This window comes from Eretmochelys imbricata, chromosome 6, assembly GCF_965152235.1.
Source record: "Eretmochelys imbricata isolate rEreImb1 chromosome 6, rEreImb1.hap1, whole genome shotgun sequence".
Taxonomy (NCBI): domain Eukaryota; kingdom Metazoa; phylum Chordata; order Testudines; family Cheloniidae; genus Eretmochelys; species Eretmochelys imbricata.
Window position 1 is genome coordinate 29,152,363 of NC_135577.1, and position 20,074 is coordinate 29,172,436.

The following is a 20,074-nucleotide window of genomic DNA, read 5'->3' on the forward strand; positions in this document are numbered from 1 at the left end:
TTCTTAGGAATAGCACTAACTCTAATAATGCAAGACTTTAAGTCAGGGCCTGGGCAAGTGGGAAGCGAGTGGGAAGACTGCAAGAGATGCTGTTTTGACCTTGTGTTAGATAAGAATGGAACGCAGACTGTAGCAGGAACTGCTGAAAAAAGTAAGATATCAGGAAGGAATATGTATAAACAAGACATGGCTGTTGATCATTATTGTATGCAACAAAAGGTATAAATGCTTGCCCTAATTGTTTATCTGGCGGAGACCTGCCTAGGAAGGGGGATTCCCTGTCCGTGCACGCTCTCCCCCTTGCAATTGCTCGAGAATAAACTGTCTCTGACTTGTTACAAACAACCCAAGAGTGAAGACTGCGTTTTTCTTCCACATTGGCTAATACTTTGTGAAATCCTGTCACTTGGCTTACGAGTAAGATGGTCTGTATAGTGGGTTTTCGTGTCAAGACAAGAATCCAGCTATGTTGGTCAAAAGAGGTGTTGTTTAAATAATACCGAAGTGAATTTACTTTTTAGTACATTGTTTCACAGAGGAAAAATATACAAAAGAGCCCAACTGTCAAATATTGCAAGCATGAGGACAACACTTGATTTTGATGCTTAGCTGTCCTCTGCTGGACAAATTGAAAGGTCTTTCTTGATCGGTGACTGAAACTGTACCTTTCCTCATTAGATACCCTAATCATCTGTCTTACTGGAATGCCCAGGCTCACTTCCAAGTTTCCACAATAAGCCCAGCCTTTTGGATATCCTCTGAGTGAGGCGTAGTAGGTCTCAATAGATAAGAAAACTTCACTGAGAATCCATAGAAATGGGTTCTACCAGTGAGTGCTGTGGCCTTGAATCTATTACTTCTCTGTGCCTCAGTTTCTCTGTTTGTAAACTGAAGATACTTACCCGCCTATGTAAAATGCTTGGAGATTTGTAGATGAAAAAGACTATAGCCATTCAAGGGGTTCATGCACCTGTGGCTGGTGCATGTGGTCTCAGTGTCAGGTGTGTTCCCTGCACAAACACCTTTTAAAAAACTCCAGTCAGAGCAATAAAGACTTGGCGTTTCCTGACTTCAGTGTGTTTCAATGTAAACGTTAAAATTGAACGTGCAGCCTTAACACTGTTTATGTGCATGTATGCATCGCTATATCGCCCTCAAATACTTTGTCCAACTTTTGGTAACACTGTATATTATGCCATTTTTTCTGATGGCCTTAGACACCTGTGTGACACTTATATCACTGTGTACAATCCGTAAGTCTCAGACGCAGTTTGTGAAAATAGTTTATACACAAGATGTACAGCTAATAAGGCCAGGGCCCTACATCACTCTCTGCTCCTCCTACAAGATTGTAGAAATAATTGCGTTCTTTGAGAGTGTTTTCAACGATGTGATTATATACACTGCAATGCAAACAGCTGTGGAATCTGATTTTTGCCTGTGTAGGTTTAAGAACTTTAGAAAGCTATGGCATTTAAGCTTTTAAAAGAAATCATATTCTGTAAGAACAACCCTAAATTTCACTGAATTATGCACATTACTGAATGGACAACTTTATACTCGGAATACATGAAGCTTTTAAGATTGAGGAATATTAAAGGGCTGTCTGCATGATATTGTAAATTCCCAGCACTCTTGCTTCATACTGCTTGCACTTCTAACTGTGCAGGTCCTAAGGTAGTTGCCTGGCATGCTGCATGGCAAAGTTAGCCACAGCAGCATACTCTTCCTTACGAAATCTGTTAAAAAGGGCCAAAACATCAGACCAATCAGTGTTTAAAGATAAGGTGAGATTCTTAAACCCTCATGCCTGCCAAATACAAAGTATTGTTACAAGGAACTTCCTTTTTTCTTACCAAATGTTCACTCCAGTCATATTGCCCTTCAAGCTTTTTTGTTACAAAAGGACAAAATGTACAGAATCGATTTTCATTTCAAATTTTTTAAAAAATGTTTCTTTTTGGATGTAGACCAGGCCTGTAAAATTTCAGTCCAGAAGCTTGAGTGTTTTCAGAATGTTGAGTGAATGAAAAGAGGGCTAAAGGAAACATTTCGATAACCTTAAATACCGCTGTTAGGAGAGCTCCAGCTATACAACCCACCGCTACTTTAAATGATGATGTGCAATGTCTCTGGTAGGCAGATCATAGAGGGTCTGAAAAACTAATGCATTACAGCAAGGTTTTCAAAAAGATGGAGTCACATAATTTAGGAAACAAAGTGGCTCTCTCCTGCCCCTTGAAAGCAGAATTGTTTCCAATTCCAGGTATCAAAGGTGGAGATTTACCATAGTTCAGTTCATCTAGGGGAAAATGCAGTTGTAGTTCAGGGACTACTGAGCTTCTCAATCTCTGCAGCTTTGTTACTACAAGTAGTAAATGCTCTCCAGGATAACACAACCTAGGAGTTATCTTTCCCTTTTTTAAAGAACTAGTTGGAGTTTGTCTAGAAAAGTGTAGATGCTCATGGGAATAAAATGAGTAAGATTAAAATAAAATTACACGATTCAGCCTAACATGTCATTTTGCTGTCAAGGCTGTTACTGTTGAATGTAGACACTTCCAAAAGCTTCCAGGAAGCTCAAAACCAGATTGGTCAACAGAGCATTGAGCATGGACAATACAGCTACGGTCTGTTGTGATTATAAGTCATAGCATTCTGTTGGGCTAGTGAACGGGACTGATTTAGCACTGGTTTCACAACACTTTCCCAATCATGATGACTTTATTCAGATTACATTCCCATAAGAACCACACTGACCATTTACGAGATCTGCTGTTTAGTTTACAAACTTTAGAGGGCAAAGTCTGACCTGAACTAGCAGATATTTACCTGCATCTTTCCAGCTAGAATCAAAAGGAGTTTTACATATTATCGCCCATGCACTGATATGAGAATGTAAACCGTATTTACTTCATTTAAATACAATTTTGATAGTTCAGATTGTTATTTATCAAAAATGAAAACACTTCACAAAGTACCCTGAATTCCAGATAGAGCTGATTATTCCAATCCACTGGTAATATTTTGAATTAAAAGATATTTTTATAACTCTTCATATAACTGCACCTAGCTTATGGCTTAGATCTTACCAACAGCTACACAATAAGTTAACCGCTATTCAGACAAATTAACCTCTCCCTTTTGAGGTCATAATGGTGGTAATCAAAGCTTGTTGATGTTGTTCAAAATTTTGACAAGTTTCCATCTAAATTTAAAAGGGAAAAAATGAAAATGTCTACAAAGATGACATCCCATTTCTGACCAGCTCTGGTCATTTGTTTTATTATTGATTTCTATTACCATAGCCTCTTGGAGCCCAAATCATGGAGCAGGACCCATTGGCTAGGCACTGTACCAACAGTACAAAAAGATGGTTCATGCCCCTATAAGCTGATGGCAAAGGCTTCTCCAGCTACCTATGGCATCTCTTGTGTGAACCCCTAATTACAATTACAGATGAGGATAAAACTGATTTGGTGTCTATCGTACATGCAAGATGATTACTTAAAACTTCGGCATAAAAATCTCACATAAAATATTTCACTCATTTCAGTCATTACAAAAAATTAGAAGCAAGTCAGAAAAAGTGGCTCCCTGCAACTTCCAGTAAATGATGGACATTTCATCATATTAGGCACTGGTTAAGTAATTGATCGTTGGATCAATAGAGAGACAATACAGACCGTGACCAATTGAAATCGGGAAGGCTCAAGAAGAAATAAGGGAATTTACTGCAGTAAATTCCCAACAGAAGCAATGTTTGTTTGCATTCAACAAGCAAAGAATTGCCCAATTTGAATTTAGTCAGGTTTCTGTTAACTATTTCCCATTTGCTCTTTGAGATAAGGCTTCCTATAAATATAGTACCATTTTTCTTGTGCGAATCCATCAGAAAGGACTCCATTTTTCCGGGACTTTGCAATACAGCAGTGGTAAGTTTCATTCCATATGGAAACTTCATATTTGTACCACTTTACCTTGTTGTGTATTCAATTTTTGTCTTAGAACTGGTGATTTTTATGATGTAAAAACTTAAGCAGAAACAAAAACTTACTTATGTCCCAGCCTGGTGCTGTGATGGCAGAGGGCATTTCATTTTTCTGAGTTGAAATCATCACTTTTGGAACTCTTCTGAATTCTGTGTGACCCTGAAGATCCATGTACCTGTTCCAAAGCAGATATAAGAGAAATTTACATTATGTCTGGAGTCTTTAAAAGATTGACCAGTTTTCTGACATATATTCTCCTTCTTTTACAGCCTAAAGAAGTGAACTATGAAGTTCTACAACTGCATGTTGTTGTTGTCCCTGGTACTATGTGTCAGTGCCCAGAACTGGTTCACTGATGCTGGATCATTCATAAGGGATGCTTATCGAGGTATGCTTTTTACTAACTGTTTGTTCTTCATCAAAACTGTCCTCAGCACGGTGTACATATTAAAAAAATTAATAAATGAATAAAAACCCCGCAAAGCCAAGCTGAAGACAGGAGTTCTAGACCAATTTTTGATAAATAAGAAATTTACTCAGTTCTTCACAAAAAGATACATTAGAATTTTTTCATGATCCCTTAAAGTGATGCAGTTTTAGGTCCCTCATTGGGAGTCCAAGCACAAGGCTGCTGAACCAGAGCCAATCAGATGGCAGGTATGGGCCATAGATAGTAGTACAAATTATGGATCATAACTAAACAGATATTTTCACCAGACAAGATTCACTTAACATTTAGCAAGATGTTTAACTGCAACCTGTGCACCCAGCTGACCATGTTCTGACTTTAACTTCTGCACTTTCCTGATGTGGATCTCAGTGGGTCTAGTAAAATCTGGAGGCATATTAATACATTGAGAACTAATGGGTACCTTTTATTTGTTTGTTCTTGGTTTTGTGAGAGGTGTATTCCAATTCTCAGTAAAGGAAATCTAATATACTGTAAATGTTGGTTGAATATTTTCAGAAGCTTTCCTTCCCCTTCCCGGAAATGTTTCTGGGGTCAGATAACTTGGGTCCTGATTCAGCACTACAGGAATGAGCATCTTCTGCAAGGTGCTGAACTTCCCTTATTCCTAAATCATGTTTCTAAATCATAGCTCTACTCCATTGTCCTGGTGAGTCTTAAAAGAGCACTGAGAGAAATTTGAGGGTTTCTTTGTCCCTAAAGAATTCCCCAAAGATATTACAACAGAGTTTTGTTGAGATTCCATGTTTCTATGAGATCCTTCTCAAGGGAACTCCCTTTCATTTCCTCTTCCAAAGATGTGACCTGGTGGAAGCTTCAGCTAATACAATAGCATAAATAGCTGCAAATCCATGTATCTCTAATGGGAGTCCTGGGTACCAAAGAAAGTTGGGTAATTTTTTTTGGCAAATATTAAATTAACCAAAAAATGCATTTCAGGGGGACACTGCAACTTTTGGCAAATTTTGGTCAAAAATAATTTCAAAACTGATAATTTTCACAGTGACCTGTTTTGACATTTTGCTGCAGAAATATCTATTCAAATCAACCTGAACTATTTTTTTTTCATTTTGATGAGAAAAACCCTAACAAATCAGTTTTGGTTTGTAACTCAACAGTCTTTCTTTTTTGGATTTCTCAGATCTTCCACTGAACCAAAAAAATCAGATTTCAGAGGAACAGCCGTGTTAGTCTGTATTCGCAAAAAGAAAAGGAGTACTTGTGGCACCTTAGAGACTAACCAATTTATTTGAGCATAAGCTTTCGTGAGCTACAGCTCACTTCATCGGATGCATACTGTAGAAACTGCAGAAGACATTATATACACAGAGGCCATGAAACAATACCTCCTCCCACCCCACTCTCCTCGCTGGGAATAGCTTATCTAAAGTGACCACTCTCCCTACAATGTGCGTGATAATCAAGATGGGCCATTTTTGGGCAACAAAGCCCGTTGCCAACTGTGCCCACATATCTATTCAGGGGACACCATCACAGGGCCTAATAACATCAGCCACACTATCAGAGGCTCGTTCACCTGCACATCCACCAATGTGATATATGCCATCATGTGCCAGCAATGCCCCTCTGCCATGTACATTGGTCAAACTGGACAGTCTCCACGTAAAAGAATAAATGGACACAAATCAGATGTCAAGAATTATAACATTCATAAACCAGTCGGAGAACACTTCAATCTCTCTGGTCACGCAATTACAGACTTGAAGGTCGTTATCTCAAAACAAAAAAACTTCAAATCCAGACTCCAGTGAGAAACTGCTGAATTGAAATTCATTTGCAAATTGGATACTATTAATTTAGGCTTAAATAGAGACTGGGAGTGGCTAAGTCATTATGCAAGGTAGCCTATTTCCCCTTGTTTTTTCCTACCCCCCCCCAAGACGTTCTGGTTAAACTTGGATTTATGTTTGAAATGGCCCACCTTGATTATCATACACATTGTAGGGAGAGTGGTCACTTTGGATGAACTATTACCAGCAGGAGAGTGAGTTTGTGTGTGTATGGGGGTGGGGGGTGAGAAAACCTGGATTTGTGCTGGAAATGGCCCACCTTGATTTTCATACACATTGTAAGGAGAGTGATCACTTTAGATAAGCTATTACCAGCAGGAGAGTGGAGTGGGAGGAGGTATTGTTTCATGGTCTCTGTGAATATAATGTCTTCTGCAGTTTCCACAGTATGTATCCGATGAAGTGAGCTGTAGCTCACGAAAGCTTATGCTCAAATAAATTGGTTAGTCTCTAAGGTGCCACAAGTACTCCTTTTCTTTTTGAAAAAAATCAGAGTTTACTTAGCGATATATAGGAGCCTTTCTGCCTTCTCTAAAAGCACTATACTTGGAAGCCACAGTGGGGAAGTGAGAAGAATGGTGCTTGACGACTTCAGAGGAATGTGGGTGGAATAACCTCAAAGTGTTGTTTTTAAATTTTGCAGCGTCTCTATAATCCTTTCTCTCTTCTCCAGGCGCTGGGGATATGTGGAGTGCATACCGCGACATGAGGGAGGCGAATTATAAAAATTCAGATAAATATTTCCATGCTCGTGGGAATTATGATGCTGCCCAAAGAGGGCCCGGTGGTAAATGGGCAGCAAAAGTTATTAGGTAATGGATTCCACTTGGATTATGAGTTAAATGTCAATAAAGAGCTATGCAATCAAATAACTATGAAGTACATTGTAATTCATAACTAGTTATTGTCCTGTTCGAAGCGAGAACATTTTTATTTAACCTCTGAACTGGCTAAGTGTGAAGACCGTGCCCATTCATGAGTTGTAAAGGTGATTTCTGAACTGATCTATTTAGATATATTCTGATATCAGATCTCATTACTTGGTGCCAGGAGGCTGATGTGTTCACCACAGGGCTTTTAAAAATTAAATAATTGCAGGACCTCACTTTAATCTAAAACTGGTACATATTGCTTTGGGTATTTCATCCAAGAAAACTATGATCAATGGTTCATTTACAATCCACTAATGAGGATTGTTTTAAAATATTGCTGTTGAACGTGATGACTATGATACAAAGGAGCTTATGAGGAGTAGGCAGAACTTAGTGGAGGCAAGTAATGGGAAAGCTTTTTAATTCACAACTGCTGGACTGATGCACTTCTGGGATGACCGATGCTATTCACAGACAGGCTAAGATTTGTGTCTGTGTGTGTGAGAGACAAGGTAGGCGAGCTAATGTATTTTATTAGAATAACTTCTGTTGGTGAGGTATTTGTGCGTGTCCTCAGTTTTATGGAAAAGTAGGGATTAAACTGGGGAAAAAGTGAAAAGCAAATAATTTAGTTATTGAGATTTAATAATAAACTGTCTAAAATAATCTTTGTTTCCTCTTTCCAGTGATGCTAGGGAAGGTTGGCAGAGTGACGTTAGCGGCAGAGGAGCCGAAGACACACGTCAAGACCAGGAGGCAAATGCATGGGGCAGAAGTGGAGGAGACCCAAACCGCTACAGACCAGAGGGCCTTCCCTCGAAATACTAATGCGGCCTGTAATACTTTATAATGGTTCCATTTTTCTACCAGCTGTGCAAAACCACAATAAATAAAACCTTAAATTTCTGAAGCTCTCAGTGAATGAACAAACATCCTCAGCTACATTAGAAAGGATAAAAAGCAATATACATACGGAAGATTCTTCCAGATTATTTAACGATTGTTCTTTACTTGATTTGTTGCATATTCCTGTGAAGCAGCGGGCACTGGCCACTGTCACAGACAGGCTACTGGACTATTGTGATCCATTATGAAAATTCTCCTTTTTAGTGTTGTCCCCATTTTACAGACAGGGATCTGAGAGATGTTAATTGACTTGCCTAACGTCACAGGGGAGTCTATAGCAGAGCTAGGAATGGAGTCCAGTCCTCTAACTATAAGACCATCCTACCTGGCTAATTAGTTGCGGGCATAAAAACCACCCTGCAAAGGTTTAGGTATCATGGCAAAACCAGAAATTTGTAGGGCAGGTCAGGAGGAAAGTTAACATTTTAAATGAAAAGATGAAAACACATTTTCTATGGGGCTGGGAGTCTGGGTCCACTTTAATAAGCAGTGATGGTGCTTAAGTTTTAAAAGTATATATTTATTGTTGTCAGGTGGGTAGAACCTCTGTTCCGTCTGAGGTCAGAGGAATCTTGGCTTTCAGAGTGGTAGCTGTGTTAGTCTGTGTCAGCAAAACCAACGAGGAGTACCTGTGGCACCTTCGAGACTAACACATTTATTTGGGCATAAGCTTTCGTGGGCTAAAACCCACTTCATCAGATGCATGGAGTGGAAAATACAGGAGGCAGGTATATACACAGTACATGCAAAGATGAGAGTTGCCTTACCAAATGCGGGGGGGTCAGTGCTAATGAGACAATTCAGTGGAAGTGGAAGTGGGCTATTCTCAACAGTAGAATACCAAGCGAGGAAAAATCACTTTTGTAGTGGTAATGAGGCCAAAGTAATCAGGGTGGCCCATTTCAAACAGTTGACAGGAAGGTGTAAGTAACAGTAGGGTGAAATTAGTACAGGGAAATTAGTTTTGGTAGTGACCCATCCCATCTTCATGTCAGCCTAACAGTCCTGAGGAAGAGCTCTGTGCAGATCGGAAGCTTGTCTCTCTCCCCAACAGAAGTTGGTCCAAAAATAGACATTATTACCTCACCCACCTTGTGTCTCTAATATTCAGGGAGCAACACAGCTGCAACAACACTAATTACCCCAGTCCCACTCTTGAACAAAAGATCAAAGAATTTAGCAGCATGCAGTGGGGGATTCTTAGCATGACTTTGCTCAAATAATTTTTTAGGCCTTTCCTCAATTTTTATGGTAAAAGTGCATAGTCAATAGGCCACAAATCTTACAATTTGTTGGAGGCAGGGGGCGCTGTGGGGCGGGTGAGGCGCTGTCTGTCTGTGGGAGGCCGGGCTGCAGGGGGCTCTGTGCGGCGGCTGAGGCCCTGTCTGTCTGTGGGAGGCAGGGCTGCAGGGGGCGCTGTGGGGCGGCTGAGGCGCTGTCTGTCTGTGGGAGGCCGGGCTGCAGGGGGCGCTGTGGGGCGGCTGAGGCGCTGTCTGTCTGTGGGAGGCCGGGCTGCAGGGGGCGCTGTGGGGCGGCTGAGGCCCTGTCTGTCTGTGGGAGGCCGGGCTGCAGGGGGCGCTGTGGGGCGGCTGAGGCCCTGTCTGTCTGTGGGAGGCCGGGCTGCAGGGGGCGCTGTGGGGCGGCTGAGGCCCTGTCTGTCTGTGGGAGGCCGGGCTGCAGGGGGCGCTGTGGGGCGGCTGAGGCGCTGTCTGTCTGTGGGAGGCCGGGCTGCAGGGGGCGCTGTGGGGCGGCTGAGGCGCTGTCTGTCTGTGGGAGGCCGGGCTGCAGGGGGCGCTGTGGGGCGGCTGAGGCGCTGTGTGTCTGTGGGAGGCCGGGCTGCAGGGGGCGCTGTGGGGCGGCTGAGGCGCTGTCTGTGTGTCTCTCTCTGGCTGGCCGCGGGGCAGGGTTGTTGGGGCTGGGCCCAGCAGCCGCGCGGCGGAGAGCGCTGAGCCCCCCTGGCCGGGTGAGCCGCGTGTGGCGGGATCCGGCCCCTCGCGGGGCTGAGGAGCTGGGGCCGATGCAGGAGTCGCTCCCGTCCCCGCAGTGGCGTGAGGGGTCGAGCCCCCAGGGAGGGGAGGAGGGAGCGGGCCGCGACTTGCTCCGGGTACAGCCCACGTTGCGCCCCTGCCTTGCGAGGCGTTGGGCGGAGTGGACTGCCCCGGCCCGGCCCTCTCAGACCGGCGGCTGCCTGAGCGGCCGGGGGAGCCGGTGCCCCGTGGGGTCTGCGTGCTGTGGGCTCTGGGTACATGGCGGTGCGGGGGAGCCTGTTTCAATAATCCGCCGCCTCCGAGGGCCCCGAGACGACTGGCAGCTCTTTTTTTCTCCATCCAAGGGGTCTTCAGCGAGTTGTCTCCTAGCTGCACCTCTGCCTGCTCCGGACCTGGAAGCTGTTCTCTGCGACCGGGTCCGTTGTGGCCACCGAGGGTGTGGACCTTCTCGGGGTGCCCCTGCTGCACAACCCCCACCTTCGTGTGCAGTGGCAGAGTCCCCCTCGGTGCGCTGGAGGCTGGTCCTGGCAGAAACCACCAGAATCAGACTCTTCCTGGACTATGACAGCAGGCACTGGGTGGATCCCCGAGTGCCGGTCAGTGCAGGGGGCTCTCCATCCTTCAGATCCTGCACGTACTCCAGGAGGTGGGGGCATCCTTCTTGCCCACCTCTCAGATTTTCCGTGAGTGGGTCCTCTGGGAGAGTGCTCCCTGCTCACCCCTGACCCTCCGGACCTTTTCATCGGGCCCCTGACCTGTGAGTCCCTTGGCACCCTCCCGTTTATACTTCGACTTGGCTGTGTGCCCTGCAACTGGTTCGCTGCTGAACCGCACCACAGGAACAACTATACACGTTCGTGCTCCACACATTCAATTTCCTCACCCTCGTGTCCCACCCCGATGCCAAGTGGCAGGACTGTTTACCACCTGTAGACGGTGAGGAACCCTGGTGGGCCAGACTCTTTTCCACCTCTGTCCAACATCCCACTGGGGATACCGGTTGGCGGCTCCTTCATGGAGCCAGGAGCACGGGGGTGTACGTGGCATGGTTCGCCCCCATTCCTGACATCTACCCTTTTGTGGCATGAGGCAGAACCTGGCGCATGCTTATCTCGTATGTACCAGGTTGCAGTCCCTATTCTGGCTCCTCCAGAACCTCCTGTTGTGGTTCTGGATGCACTTTTCCCCACCTCTCGTCATATAGTCACGCCCTTTCTGTGGTCTTATGAATGAGACCTCGTCATCAACCTCCTCCTGGTAGTGGCAAAGTGTCCATTTACAACACCAGGATGAGGATGCTAGACAAGGGAGTACTCTGTTACTGTGGGGCCTATTTCCACTCCTCCCTGGTCTCACACATCCGGGCAGAGTTCCTCTGGGCAGCGTCTGCTGGCTCCTTAGGCAGCTTTTAGGAGCAATGGGTGCTGTCTGGGGTTCTCTGCTTGGTGTCGCTCTCTGGATCCCTAGTTCTGAACCTGTGGCCTCCACTCCTGTCCCTGTTATTCCTTAGTTGTCCCAAGAATTCATTTGGATCCCGGGTCCAGTGGTCCCTCGCACAAGGCTGGGGGAAGGGCCTTTAGATGCGGGTGGGCTTGTGCAGCTGAGCAGCGAGTCCAGCTGGGGCTGATTCAGAAGCTGCTCCCATCCCCACAGGGCGTGAGGAGCTGAGCCCCCAAGCAGGAGTGGAGGGAGCGGACTGCGCTTGCTCCGGGTGCGCCCCGCCACACACCGTGCCTCTGCCTCGCCAGGCGATGGGCGGAGTCACTTGCCCCGGCCCGGCACTCCCAGACCCAGTGGCTGCCTGGGTAGGGTGGGGGAATCGGTACTTCTTGGGGTGTGTGTGCTGTAAGGCCTGTGTACCTGGGGTGGAGGAGCTGGTGCTCCTTATGGTGTGTGTGGTCTGGGTACATGGGACGGGGAAGCCTGTTCCCCGTTGGTCGTGTGTGCTGTGGAGTCTAGGTACATGGGTGGAGGTCAGGGGAGCCGGTGCCCTGTACAGGGGGTGTCCAGGTGGGGTAGGGACCTGGGTTTAGAGAGAGTAGATGGGATGGAAGGAGGAATCAGTGCTATGTGGGATAAGGAGTTCATGCTGTGGTGGGGAAGGGGACACAGGTTGTGGCTGTGGGGGACCCTCCCATGGTTTGGTGGGGACAGGGATGCTGCTGGCTCTTGCCTGGAGTCACTGCCTGGTCATCTCTGTTTCTAGAGAATCAGGATTGCTGGAAAGATCTTGCTGGATTTCTGAAAAATGGACCGGAATCCTTCGCCCCCTTCTAGTGATGCTGAGGACAAGGAGGCTGCAGGGGATTCCATTGCGAACACAGTTTACAGAAAGAATTGGCTTTTCAGTGACCTTACAAAACTGATTGACGTGCATGATTGGTCCAGATCTAATGCATCCGAGGATGCTGAGGGAATTGGCTGATGTGATTGCAGAGCCATTGGCCGTTATTTCTGAAAACTCATGGCGATCGGGGGAGGTCCCGGATGATTGGAAAAAGGCAAATATGGTACCCATCTTTAAAAAAGGGAAGAAGGACAACCTGAGGAACTACAGCCTCACCTCAGTCCCTGGAAAACTCATGGAGCAGATCCTTTATTAATGATCTGGATGATGGGATGGATTGCACCCTCAGCAAATTCGCAGATGACACTAAGCTGGGGGGAGAGGTAGATATGCTGGAGGATAGGGATAGGGTCGAGAGTGACCTAGACAAATTGGAGGATTGGGCCAAAAGAAATCTCATGAGGTTCAAGAAGGAGAAGTGCAGAGTTCTTCACTTAGGATGGAAGAATCACATGCACCGCTACAAGCTGGGGACCGACTGGCTAAGCAGGAGTTCTGCAGAAAAGGACCTGGGGATTACAGTGGATGAGAAGCTGGATATGAGTCAGTAGTGTGCCTTTGTTGCCAAGAAGGCTAAAGGCATATTGGGCTGCATTAGTAGGAACACTGTCAGCAGATTGAGGGAAGTGATTATTCCCCTCTATTCGGCAGTGGTGAGGCTACACCTGGAGTATTGAGTCCAGTTTTCAGCCCCCCACTCCAGAAAGGATGTGGACAAATTGGAGAGAGTCCAGCAAAGGGCAATGAATATGATCAGTGGGCTGGAGCACATGACTTACGAGGAGAGGCTGAGGGAACTGGGCTTGTTTAGTCTGCAGAAGAGAAGAGTGAGAAGGGATTTGATAGCAGCCTTCAAGTACCGGAAGTGGGGTTCCAAAGAGGATGGAGCTCGGCTGTTCTGAGTGGTGTCAGATGACAGAACAAGGAGCAATGGTCTCAAGTTGCAGTGGGGGAGGTCTAGGTTTGCTATTAGGATACACTATTTCACTAGGAGGGTGGTGAAGCACTGGAATGGGTTACCTAGGGAGATGGTGGAATCTCCATCCTTAGAGGTTTTTAAGGCCCAGCTTGACAAAGCCCTGGCTGGGTTGATTTAGTTGGTGTTGGTCCTGCTTCGAGCAAGGGACTAGATGACCTCCTGAAGTCTCTTCCAACCCTAATATTCTATGATAGGTATCATTTATCGGTCTCAGAAGATGTGCTGCAGACACTCTTAGGTACTGAGCTCTTTCTATGTTAACAGTTCGCCTGCAGGTTAAATAATGGGTGTTGTAACATGGAGAGAAAGTGACCTCCTCATTGAGTGACCTGCAATATGATTGTTCACTATGAATGCCTTAGTGGGGTCAATACAAGGGAGGATGAAGAGCTGTTTTAGCTAAAGGACAACTTTAAAGGTGCAATAATAAATGGATCAGAGGGATGGGAACAGCATCCCAGTAGGAGTTGTGGGGGCAACCAACTCAATGAGTTTTAAGAAAGCGCTGGAGAAATTTATGCGTGTAATTGTATGACAGCGTTGATTGTGATGTAGGGAGTTAAGGCTTAAGAGCCCTTGGGTTCACTTCTGGTTTATGTCTTATGTTCCTAAAAGCTCATGCTTCAGGGTTTTAGTCAGCCACTGGCAGGGATCAGAAAGGGATTTCCTGCCAGCCGCTGCCCCCTCATGTATTCTGGGAGTGTTGTTTTTTTTTTTTTATTACCTTCCTCTGAAGCCTCAGGGATAACCAGGACTGGAGATAGGATACTGGACGGGGAGGGCCAGGACTCTGGGGTGGCACCAAACATGCTCTCTCTCAGGTGCGTGGTTTGCTGGTTCTTGCTCACATGCTCAGGGTCTAATCGATTGCTATATGTGGGATCAGGCGGAATTTCCCTACAGGTTATATTGTCAGTGGCCTTGGGGGATTTTTGTCTTCCTTAGCAGCATGTGGATTTGGGTCACTTGCCAGGTTTATCTAAATATAATCTCACATAATTGATTATTTCCATCTTATTTCAGGAGCCTCGGACACTGGTACACCTCGGTCTTTCCTGTTCTCTGTTTGTGACACATAATAGTCTAGTCACTTATGGGCTGTAAAATTTTTGTCAAATTTTTGTTGTTGGGTTTAGTGTTCAGGTGCTGGGTGGTGATGGTGGCCTATGATATGCAGGAGGTCAGACTAGATGATCTGGCTGTCCCTTCCCACCTTAAACTGTATGACTGTGACTTGTTCTCATCTAAGCTTTAGTTATTTGAAGTTCACTAGCGATCTCTAATATCATTGTATGATTTCATAACTTTAATATGGCTAGCCCAGTGCAAACAATTAATTCTGATCCACGAGAGTTTCACTTTGTCACTCATATAATGTTTTACTAAGTAGTCTGAAGATTTGTTTTGAGAAATATATCTTAATTCATCTGTATGTAATATCTCTGCAAAGGAATTAATACTTGAACTTTTCAAGAGAGGACCTCACACCCTCTAACAAATGTTGATTAAACTTCCCAGCAATTTGTCAGGTAGGTAAGTATTGTTGTCCCTGCTTTTTTAGATGGGTAAATTGAGCCAAGATGAGGTTAAAGACGTGCATCTCTTTCAAGGAAAGTCTTTTCTGCCTGAGAAGATTCATTTAGAAAATGCTTAAAAATTAGCAGTACAGTTTGGAAAGGTCTGAAAAGAGTAGATTGTTAGTGACGTCTGGCTTTGAATAACTAAAGCAATAGTTGTAGTTCTTGACTGTGACTCCCTTACTATTGCCCCATTTTATTTTACTTCACTTGATAGGTCATTAGCCCTGAAAAGAGTGACTCCAACTTGAACTGTGAGGAAGTGCAGACAGAGCTAGATGAAGAAATGGAGAATGACATTTATAAAGTGTGGGACATGTCAATGGACGAGGTATGTTGGTGAGCATCCTGTAATGAAGTGTTGAATACAACTGTAAAGCTGAATAACGGATGAAATGCTGTGGTTGGGTGACAAGAGTGGTAAGATAAAGGAGAATAAAAAGGAAAGACGCAAGTCTAAGAGGGGAGAATAATAGGTTGACCAGAGAGGTGAGACACAAAGCAAGGGATTCCAAAACAACTGGATAAATGAACAGCATAAAGAAGCAGAGAAATACACAAAAAGAAGTGTGACACAAGTTGTACTGCAAGATAAGAAAACTGAATGGAACACATGAGTTGAAGATGTCAAGTGTGAAAGAGAAGCAGGGCAAATAGTTGAGGATGAAAAGCAAATCACAAATGAGGGAAAGCGTATTTTGCAGAGCTGTATGGAATTCAAAACACAGGACAAGTTTTCCTATACAAATGAGGGAGAACAGAAGCAGGAGTTCTTAGAAGTAAAGATTTCACTAGAAAGTCTGAAAAAGGAAAGGTCCTGGGAAGTGACGAGCAGAGTAGTTAGGCGCAGGTGAGCAACACACATGAAAGGCAATGCACAAACTATGTAACCAACTTTACGAGAAAGGGCAGAGCGAATGGGGGAAGGCGATAATAGGAGTGATCTATAAAATAGGAGATTGAATGAGTTTAAGAACTATGGAGGAATCAGCTCACTGAGTCTGTGGGAGGAAAAGCACTCACCAGGATATTTCAGAGGAGAATGAAGAGGTACATAGAAGCATCGCTTGCAGAGGGACAGGCCAGATTTAGACTAGGATGAAGTATAAAAAGTCAGCTGTTTGTGATGAGACAGATATCAGAGAAGGAGCTAGAACAAATTTGGTTGCATTCTAACAACTTGAGAGCCTTCAAACAGTCTTTTGATAGCATTTGGCAGAAAAGATTATGACAAGTCTTGAGAACATATGGCATCCCCAAGAAATTGATCAAGCTGGTAGAAAACATCTATAGCAAGTCAATGAGTGTGGTGAGAGTAGACAAGAAGCTGATGGAAAGGTTCAGGATAACCATAGGAGTGAGACAAGAATGCACCTTTTAGCTAGATTTGTTCAACTTGATACTGGAATCAGTATTGTTTAGCACTGAGAGATAATATGACTCCTTTTATTTCATGTGGGAGGATAGTGAATCACCTTTAGATTCACAGAGGATATTGATTTCATAGCATTGTCCCAAGGAAGATTTACAGACAATAACTGCCAAGGTAGATTAGGAATGCATAAAATTTGGACTGAAGATCAACACGAGGAAGGCAAAAACTGTGACAACTGGAAGAGAAGAGGGAAGAGGTCGAGATCAAACTTAGAGACAAAGAACTAGAACAGTTGGAAAAACATGGGAATTGCAAAGATGATATAAAAGAAGACTGCATTGAGAAAACTCTGCAAGATGTGGAAGGCTAAAATCAGTGTATAGGAGACAGTTATCATGCCTGTACCGTGGTACAGGTTGGAATGTTGGAGTGTGAGGAAAGCCGAGGAATGTAAGATACTAACTGCAGAAATGAACTGACTGAGGGGAGTGTTGGGAGTTTCAAGACTGTGGAAAATGAACAATGAAATAAGAAAACAGGTAAAGCAAGAAATAGTGCTTTTATGGAAGAGTGAAGAAAGATAATTACAGTTTGGACACATGTCAGGAATGTATCCGGAAAGGGTATCATTTTGGTATATACCAGAGTTCAAGGAACTAGAAATGAGGAAGACTGAGGTTGCGTGTTGGATAGGCACAGTGAAGAATGATATAGAACAAAAAGATTTAACGATGAACAAAACCGTGGAACTGGTACAAGACAGAAAGTGATGGAAAGACTTCTTTCGGCCCCGTCGTCGCTGGCCGATGGGAATCAAAGAAGAAGCTAGTTCCCAGGTTGATCTTTGAAGTAAGGGAGCCGGGGTATGGGAGTTGCTTGGCGTACAATCTGGTGGTCACTGGTTGAGGATCACCTGAGATAAATGGCTGCAATTCCTTGTATTTTACATATGATTTGAACTAAAGCCTTTGGTAATTAGAGCTCAATACATCAGCCATTATTGATGCTAATTCTGATGGCTTTCAAATTTATAATGGTTGTTTAATCTTCAGCATTTTTAAGTATAGAGATAATGTGATGCTGCCTTTAAAATGACACATTTCTCTATAGCCATGATAACTATTATTGCTATTAAATGTAATTAAAACTGATCAATAGACTAGGTTTATCGGTTTGATTGACAAAGTCCCAAGGTAGGGATATAACATGACTTGTTTATTTTGTGGGACAGATTGATACCCAAAGATTACAAACACTGAAGTATTAGCAAATTCTCAATTAAAGAAAAGAGACATTATCTGCTTCTCTCAGTCTTCAAAATAAACAACTTGGGAGATGTCTCCCTCATTTCTTGTGGCTTAATGAGGTGAAATAGGAGAAGGAGGAGAAAATTTCTAATACATTCCTCTCTTGTACACGCTGATCGAGTCTGAATGGTAATCCCTTCCCTTGTGTTTCTTTTTATATGCCTGATATAAGGTCATTGGCTAAATTCTCATGGCTTAGGGAAAGGGTCAAGTGTGCTGAGAGAAGAAAAATAATTAAAATATAATTTTTTTTGGTACACTGTTGATAATTCAAGAATTTGGAGATATGCTGAGTAGGAGTTTGTAGAATTTCTCATTGATCGGATTGAAGGAATAAGGATGATAACCCCTGTGGACACATCAATGTACAGTAACTCCTTGCATAATGTTGTAGTTATGTTCCTGAAAAACGCTACTTTAAGTGAAACCATGTTAAGCAAATCCAATTTCCCCATAAGAATTAATGTAAATGTGTGTTGGGGGGGTAGGTTCCAGGGAAATTTTTTTCACCAGACAAGAGACTGTGTTTTTATATATATATATAATATATAGTGACAAAGTTCCTCCTCTGCCTTGGTGGGTCCTGTGCTTATTGGCAGTTTTTCTCGCCTCAGAGGTTCACAGCTCAAACCTGCCGTTCAGTCAGTTAGCCTCATCGCTGGCCAGCGTGGGGAAAAGAAGAAGAACAATACCCTCAGTCTCTGCTGATTAAGCTTCTGGCCTGGATATCTCTCTCTGTGCTTGGAACTGGATAGAAGAATAGAAGCCTATACTAATATTGCTCATTTGGATGATATGAACCTGTTGGATGGAGAACATGGTTAGTGAATCTTAACTCGTGAGTGCACCCGTCTAATACATGATCTATATTAAATATTGATTGCCGATTAAGCATAGAGAAGCATTTATCCAGAGTTGAATGATGTGTTGAGTTTTTTAAGCACTGATATAGGAAGATCACTTGGCACAGTGTATAACTTCATATAGTATATTGTACAGCATAAATATAGTTGAGTTTATAAATCAGTGATGCTCTTTGCAGTTTAATTCTGGTCTTCCAACAAATCAGCAGTATTTTTTTTAAAAAAATCATAGTCTTGTCTTGAGTGGTTCAAATCTCTTGACATTTCAATCAGATTTTGTTTTGGCTCCAGCTTTCTCTCTGAATTTTTGTTGCCCAGTACCTTGGAGAATCAGCTAATTCACTAGCATCATCTAGTGACGTTTCTAGGACATAGTGAACAAGTTTCTGTATCAGATTGCAGAATTGCAGTGAAAATCTACAATATCCTAAAAAGTCACACAAAGGAACTCTTTGGCTCTTAGTTTAATCCAGAACCTCAACAATGGCTATGAGGAAAGCTGTTTTTGGTGCTAAATGTCCATAAGCCCTTACAACTAGCCCCCTCAGTGGCCACAACAGACCTGGTTGCCAAGAACAGCTTCCAGGTCTGGAGGAGGTGCTGGTAGAAGACTGGCAGCTCAGAGACATCTCGCAGAAGACCCCTTGGATGGAGAAAAAAGCGCTGCCAATCGTATCGGAGGCGGCGGATTATTGGAACAGGCTCCCCTGCCCCACCATGTACCCAGACCCCACAGTGCACACACCCCACGGGGCACTGGCTCCCAGGGCCAGCTCTAGGTTTTTTGCTGCCCCAAGCTTAGGTGGGGCTGGGGCTCGCAGGCGGTGCTGGAAGCGGAGGGAGTTGATGTCCCTTTCTCCCAGCGCCTGCAGGGGCTTTATCCCCTCCCCTGCCCGGCTCCTCGGGCCTGCCCAGGCAGCCACAAGGCTGGGAGTGGTGGGCCGGGGCAGGTGGACTCTGCCCAATGCCCGACAAGGCAGGGGCACGATGCAGGGGGGCACCCGGAGCAAGTCGCGGCCTGCTCCCTCCTCCCCTCCCTGGGGGCTCAGCGCTCTCTGCCATGCGACTGCTGGGGCCAGCACCAACAACCCTGCCCAGGGGCTGGCCAGAGAGAGAGAGACAGACAACACCTCAGCCACCCCACAGCGTCCCCTGCAGCCCTGCCTCGCACAGACAGACAGCGCCTCAGTCGCCTGACAGTGCCCCGACAGTGCCCCCTGCCTCCAAGAAATTGTAAGATTTGAGGCCTATTGACTACTCACTTTTACCCTAAAAATTGAGGAAAGGCCTAAAAAATTATTTGAGCAGAGTCATGCTAAGAACTCCCCACTGCATGCTGCTAAATTCTTTGATCTTTTGATCAAGAGTGGGACTAGGGGTAATTAGTGTTGTTGTAGCTGCATTGCTCCCTGAATATTAGAGAGACAAGGTGGGTGTGGTAATAATGTCTATTTTTGGACCAACTTCTGTTGGGGAGAGACAAGCTTCCGATTTGCAAGAGCTCTTCCTCAGGACTGTTAGGCTGACATGAAGATGGGATGGGTCACTACAAAAACTAATTTCCCCGTACTAATTTCACCCTACTGTT

General features: G+C 44.5%; 2 protein-coding genes across 3 annotated transcripts in view; both read left to right on the forward strand.

Annotated features, from left to right (window-relative positions):
- The first annotated feature begins 4,241 nt into the window (after positions 1-4,241).
- On the forward strand, positions 4,242-7,972 carry LOC144266612 (serum amyloid A-5 protein-like). Its single transcript, XM_077820046.1, has 3 exons — positions 4,242-4,380; positions 6,946-7,084; positions 7,831-7,972. Exons 1-3 carry the CDS (start codon positions 4,278-4,280, stop codon positions 7,970-7,972), a joined length of 384 nt encoding a protein of 127 aa, XP_077676172.1. The 5' UTR covers positions 4,242-4,277.
- Positions 7,973-10,702: 2,730 nt separating this feature from the next.
- Positions 10,703-20,074, forward strand: part of LOC144265590 (serum amyloid A-5 protein-like) — a 33,895-nt gene continuing 24,523 nt past the window's right edge. The window contains exons 1-3 of one of the 2 annotated variants that reach the window (XM_077818316.1): positions 10,703-10,974; positions 15,159-15,272; positions 18,223-18,443. The gene's annotated coding sequence lies outside the window, so the exon portion shown is untranslated. The remainder of the gene's footprint in view (positions 10,975-15,158; positions 15,273-18,222; positions 18,444-20,074) is intronic. The other variant, XM_077818315.1, reaches the window with a different exon arrangement.

Excerpts from the sequence above, each read along its gene's own strand:
- LOC144266612 (XM_077820046.1), top strand. The coding sequence starts at position 4,278 with ATGAAGTTCTACAACTGCATGTTGTTGTTGTCCCTGGTACTATGTGTC. Across the intron at positions 4,381-6,945 it reads CATAAGGGATGCTTATCGAG|GCGCTGGGGATATGTGGAGT; the intron begins GTATGCTTTTTA and ends TCTCTTCTCCAG. Across the intron at positions 7,085-7,830 it reads TGGGCAGCAAAAGTTATTAG|TGATGCTAGGGAAGGTTGGC; the intron begins GTAATGGATTCC and ends TCCTCTTTCCAG.